Source organism: Merops nubicus, unplaced genomic scaffold (genome assembly GCF_000691845.1).
Source record: "Merops nubicus isolate BGI_N331 unplaced genomic scaffold, ASM69184v1 scaffold45156, whole genome shotgun sequence".
Taxonomy (NCBI): Eukaryota; Metazoa; Chordata; class Aves; order Coraciiformes; family Meropidae; genus Merops; species Merops nubicus.
The window spans coordinates 14,971-20,784 of NW_008615205.1; the positions used below are offsets into that span (position 1 = coordinate 14,971).

The 5,814-nt window shown below is 38.9% G+C and overlaps 1 protein-coding gene across 1 annotated transcript in view; it reads left to right on the plus strand.

Annotated features, from left to right (window-relative positions):
* The window catches only part of PTER (phosphotriesterase related), a 6,995-nt gene extending 5,080 nt beyond the window's left edge, over positions 1-1,915 (plus strand). The window contains 2 exon segments of the mRNA XM_008942446.1: positions 1,211-1,218; positions 1,705-1,915. Coding sequence (XP_008940694.1) covers positions 1,211-1,218; positions 1,705-1,915 — 219 coding nt within the window.
* Positions 1,916-5,814: the final 3,899 nt, after the last annotated feature.

A 5,814-nucleotide genomic window follows, 5' to 3' on the forward strand; every position in this document is an offset into this window, starting at 1 on the left:
TGACCAGCAGGCGCTGTCTCAGCCCAGCTGTGCGGCAGATCCGGTGTGCTGGGTGAACACCGGGGGTTGCCGGGGAGATGCATTCCTTGCAGAAATTGTCTGAGACAGGTAGGAGCAGCTGGAGGTGGGCATCTCACTCCTCCCACTCTGTCCAGGGATGTGATTCCCCTCTGCTGTTTGTCCACCATGTTCTCATGCAGCAAAGTGGCCTGCTTGTGAAGGGTGGGCTGCCATCCTGCCTGTGTCTTTTTTCCTTCCAGACTCACAAACAGTTCCTTTGTTCTCCTTAGTGAGAAAGATACAATCCCTGATGGACCTTTAAATGTGCTGATGGCAACACTAGATGGAAAATAAACTTTCAGGTCTCGTCTATCAAAAAATAAGCTTCTGTAGTCGTGCCATACGTACTCAAACACGATTCAGCTGTGTGTGTTCTTAGGCAGTTTTGTTGCAATCTACTGCCAATGCAAGTGAAAAACTGACAGTTTTTCTTTGAGACAGGAGCAGGTAGTAACAGGAATGAGCAAAAAGCAGCAATGAATACAAACTGTAAAGGACCAACCATATGCCTCCCCATGCCATGAAATTAGCCCAAACATGAAAGGAGATGATTCTAAGAAGGTGTTTGGTCAGCAGAGAACTTCGTCCCTCCAGTGTCATTCTGTCTGTATTTCAGGCTGGAGAAGATAATTGTGATGTAATACAACAGTGTACGTAGTGTTCTGGCCTCTGTGGCACTATTTGTGGTGGTTTTTTTGAAAGATGCTAACATATTACCAAATCTTACCATGTTTGCCTTCTTCCTGGGCCCATATTGATTTGATCCAGCTACATGTATCTCCTCATGACTAGTTACAATGAAACCTGACAGCCAGGGCTTTCAGATACAGTGTAGTTACTTATACAACTAGTATTTGCTTTCTTGCTGATCAAAGTACAGTCAGGAAGGAAGATTAGAATTTCACAGCATTGGCAGATGTTGGAATTGGGTGTCTTCATGAGGAACCACCACTGTCCAGTTCTGGTCTGTTCACCTCTGCCACGTAAGTGCTGCAGTTTATTGCCACATGGTAGCACTGTGCAATGCCCATCTTACTCATCTTCTTTATCAAACATCTCTGAAACGTGTTTGGATGGTAACTTAACTATATGGAATATGATGCTGACGACTTCCATTTTTTATTAACGTGATTTGCAAAACTGGAATTAGCTAAAGATGTGGAAGTGTTTGTGTAATTGAGCCAGGCTTCTTAAAGCACCTGTCACACACAGGTGAAATGTAATGGGACCAGCTTTCTGACAGCAGCCAGAAATAAGCTGCTGAGGAGGAGTTTATGTAGGAAATTATCAGTGGTGTATATAAAACCTGTCCCCCATGCTTGGTGATGCTGATGCTCTTGAGTTCTTCTGTGGACTTAATGGGACAGGGAATGCATAGTCATGTGCAAGCTGGAAGAAGTTCTCCTCCTTCACTTTGAGATGTGTTGTGGTATGTATTACAGAGGTGGACTTTTTTCATTTAATATGTGTTGTAATTTCAATTAAATATAAGGAATATGTCTTCTGAGTACCTAAAAATAAGTGGGTTTGGTTATAATCCTGTCCTGCAGTACAGTAATGTAAAGAAATGTGAAACCTGTTTAGTTCTGTGCTGCTGCACAGCGAGAACCTTGCACTGACAGGGCTCCTTTTTTACCTTTGCAGGATTCGTGTGCTGATGGATGAAGGCTATGAAGACAGAATTATGATTGCTCATGATGTGCACACGAAGAATAGGTTGACGAAATATGGAGGTCATGGATATTCACATATCCTTAAAAATAGACTTCCCAAAATGCTAATTAGAGGCATATCCTAAGATAAAATTTACAAAATACTCCTAGCAAATCCAAGGCGGTGGTTGACTTTTATATAGGAAAAATGAATAAATATTCCTATTTAATAGAGAAGCTTGATAAAATTCAGGTTTGTTCTGGGAGAGCGGTCATTTTAGAACTTGGTGCTTTTTAGAGAAACTGGAAGTTATTAATTAGATGCAAACAAACTGATTATGACTTTTTAATTAGAAGAAAACTATGTATTCTTTCTGCATTTTCTCCCTTCTAAAAGCCTATTCATGAATGATTTACTGGATGTGAGCTAGCTGCAAAATCATTTCAATTGACATTTTAATATAATTGATTCTAAAGAGTAACCTAATATTAGTAAATGTTACACAAAAATATGTTTTGAGATGCATCATCTGGACTTTGAAGGAAATTACTGTTTTCAGTTAAATACCCCTTCTCAAGGGGTTGATTTTAATCCTTGAAATATTGACAGTCTTCTGATTATCCTTGTATTCTTTAAATAATGCTTGATAAAATGTCTGGGACCTTTAAGTAGCTTCCGTACACAGCAGAAGGCAAAAGTAATCTCAAATAATTATAAAAAGATATTGTTTCTAGTTTTAAAATGTACTTATTTTTAACTGAAAGTGTAAAAAATACATGGAAAAATATTATTTTGAATAAAGCAATTTGATGACCTCTAAACTATGTGCAGGATTATTAATGAGTGTCTTTTTTTAATCACATTATTTTTTATCCTGAACTTTTGGAATTTCACAGTGATCACGTGAAACTTCGTGCTGACCAGCTTCTTTTTGTAAGGATGCAACACCAAAAGTCAAAATATATTACATAATACAGTTTTAATGAGTTGTAATAGTTATAACAAAGGTTGTGATATAAGTCTTTACAAATCAGTATATCAAGATATGATGAAAAAGGAAGAAATATTTGCCTTATATGTGTTTTTCACATACAGTGTCTTCTTTGCTCTTGTCTAAGTTTGACCAGGGCAGGTGATTTATCCAAAAAATGCTGTTATCTCTTAGCACTGATACCCTGATTTCAAAAGATTCTTCAAATTTGACTGTATCCGTACTGTAGTACTGAGCTTTTCCAACAGATACCTTAGCAAATATACATTGCTAGTTGTAAATGATCTCTCCCTTGGTTCACTACTGTTGGACACTGTGTAGAAAACCTGTGGCTCCACTGCTGTTGTGAGTGCACTAACCAACAAAAGCAACAGTGGAACGAACAGACATGAACACACCTGTTCCTAAAATACATTCCCTTGTGGGAGAAAAACCCGGAGCAATCACTACGACGTACGGATATATGGATATAGATTGGCACTTTGTTATAAAGAAGAAGCATTAGCCGTTGTGGTGAGATAATACACAAGCATGTGGCAGCACAATGTCCCTTTATAAACCCTAGATGAGTTAGACTGGCAGTCCTCCCAGTCAGCCCAGACCAACTCGGCACTGATTTTGAGTCGGATGATTCAAAATGGAGAGAGCAAGATGTTTTGTTTAAGAAAAGCTGCACTCATTCAAATGGGATTTTGAGAGAGGTTCTTAAAACTTTCATCAGGCTTCTACTGAGCAGCCAGCACTGAAGAGCGTTTTTGTCACCTTGGCAGATGCCTTTGACACGTCACGCAGATAATCTGAGTTTGTACCCTTAGTACATTAGACAAGGTTGCTTGCGGCAAAGTACATGAAATAGGAAAGCTGGGGGTAGCCTCTATTACTCTTCAGCAATTCATAGAGAGGTTACCTTGATTTTGCCAAAATGTCAAAAATAACTAACATAACTAAACTGTGCTAAGGAACTAGTTAATGATCTTGCTAAAATTTGTTTAGAATGAAATCTGCCAAATTTTAACCTGAGAGAAATAGACAGACTGCCCTCCTAAAACCAAAACAAATAATAAAACAACCTTCTGAATAAAAATATTCTGTGGACATTACTGGTATGACTGATTTTAAAGCATTTTTATAACTACATAACTCATAGTACCTGTGTTCAGTTTAATTCTCCAAGCCATTAATCCTTTATATGGATTAAACTTCTTTTAGACTTTATATATCTGTATCTATATCTAGATCTATATGAATGAGAAAAATAGGTTCTAATACACACTTTTTTTTGCATGTAAATATCTGCTTCTTTCTTTGCATATGTGTTAGCATTTTTGGTACTGTGCTTCTCTGTGTCCGTTTCACAGGCACACCTTACTCCAGACTGGTAGCTGGCTACCATGGCAAGGGTCCGTGTGGCAGCGTTTCCTCACGTGTGAGACAGCCCACTCTTCCCCTGTGGGAATGAGTGTCCCACTAACTTCAGTGAGGCAAGACACCCAAGACAAATAAGGGTTTGACCCATTACATTCCTATGAAATTCTAGTTGAACAACTGCAGTATGTCAAGTAATAACTATTTTATTAAAAATAGTACCCAAGTACAGACTAAGTACTAAAAGACTAATGGAGACTAATTGCTGCAAAGAAAACACTCTACCTTAGTCTGAGGATGTGGATGCCAGGCTTCCTACATATTTACACAACTAACCATCAAGGATAGGCCTGTAATAATTGTCTAAATATATATTTACATGTTTACAAATTAAAAGCCAAATCCTGTTCCCGCTAATATCAATGGGAATTTTGCCATTGCCTGTGGTGGAATTGGGGATTTGGTCCAACAGAATAGCTTGTCAGATGTTTTATTTTTCAGAAAACAAAAGTGGTTCTGCTACTCTGTTTCTTTTATAACACAGCTAAAGGGAAAACAAAACACTAAAACAACTCCACTGGATTTTGTTAAAAGTCTAATGTAAACCTACAAAGCAGGAACATTGAGTTAAGGCTTGAAGCTAATTAGTTTCTAGTTTTAAGTGGAAGGATAAGAAAAGTGCAAGGCAAACAATTCCTTTGGAGAGAGAAAGCATATTTTGATTACCTCTTCCTTTTATTGTAAAATCATTCCTCACCACACTGGGTGGGCTCCAAGCATCATTGTTAGCAAGTAAGTCACAAGAACCAAAGCTGAAGTATGGATAAAGCAGCAAGATCATAACACATCAAAGTATCATATACACTGAAGAAATAACTCAGCGTCCTTAGGTGTTTTTTTCTATTTTTTTTTTCCTATAAAAATTTGATCTACGTAGGACTTCATTCACATGGACACTAACAATGAGGAAGTATTTGCTTTGGCGGTACTGGCTCACGCATCTGTTTAACTTGGTTTGTAATTTTTTTAACATAAGGTTTCTCTGTGTTGTACAGATGTGCCTCAGGTAGCATTTGACTTTCCCCCCCCCCATCACTGAGGTGTTCGGTGGTCACGCTCTGCTGGGGTGCTTATTTCATTGACTTCTGCCACGCAAATCCATTGCTTAGAGGGCAAGCTTCATTTCTGGTCTCGTTTGGTGGGTCTTGTACTCGTCATCAGTCAGCATAAATAATAAATCCAGAAAACGTGCTGTATTTGTTGTTGTTTCCTCCATGTGCTTTTCCTCCATCTAATTTAATGTAAACCTCATCTCCTGGCTCCAGGTGAAGCACCACACTGTTACTGGCGTAGTCGTAGTTCTGATCAGCATCCTGAGCAATCGCACTAGCTCGGACCTACACAGAACACATAATGAGTCGTTAAGAAACCTTAGATCATTTTTTCCTGCCCGGTGAAATTAAAGCATATCCTCAATGTTTGATTTAGTGTGCATGAGTTGCCGCTTTAAACGCCTGGCAACATATATTGTCCTTTTTTCCTACGGTTATTGTTTCTTTTCTCCTACAATGCACCATCTGAAGCCAAAGCAGTAACACGCTCCTTCCCCAGCCGTCTGATCAGTACGCAGCTGCTGGCACTCCTGGAGATGTTTGGGGCCTTTTAAAATATATGCATAATAACAGCTGGAGATCAGAGTCTGGTCGTGTGCCACTTTTACACTGGGGTAGCTTTTATTTCAGCAG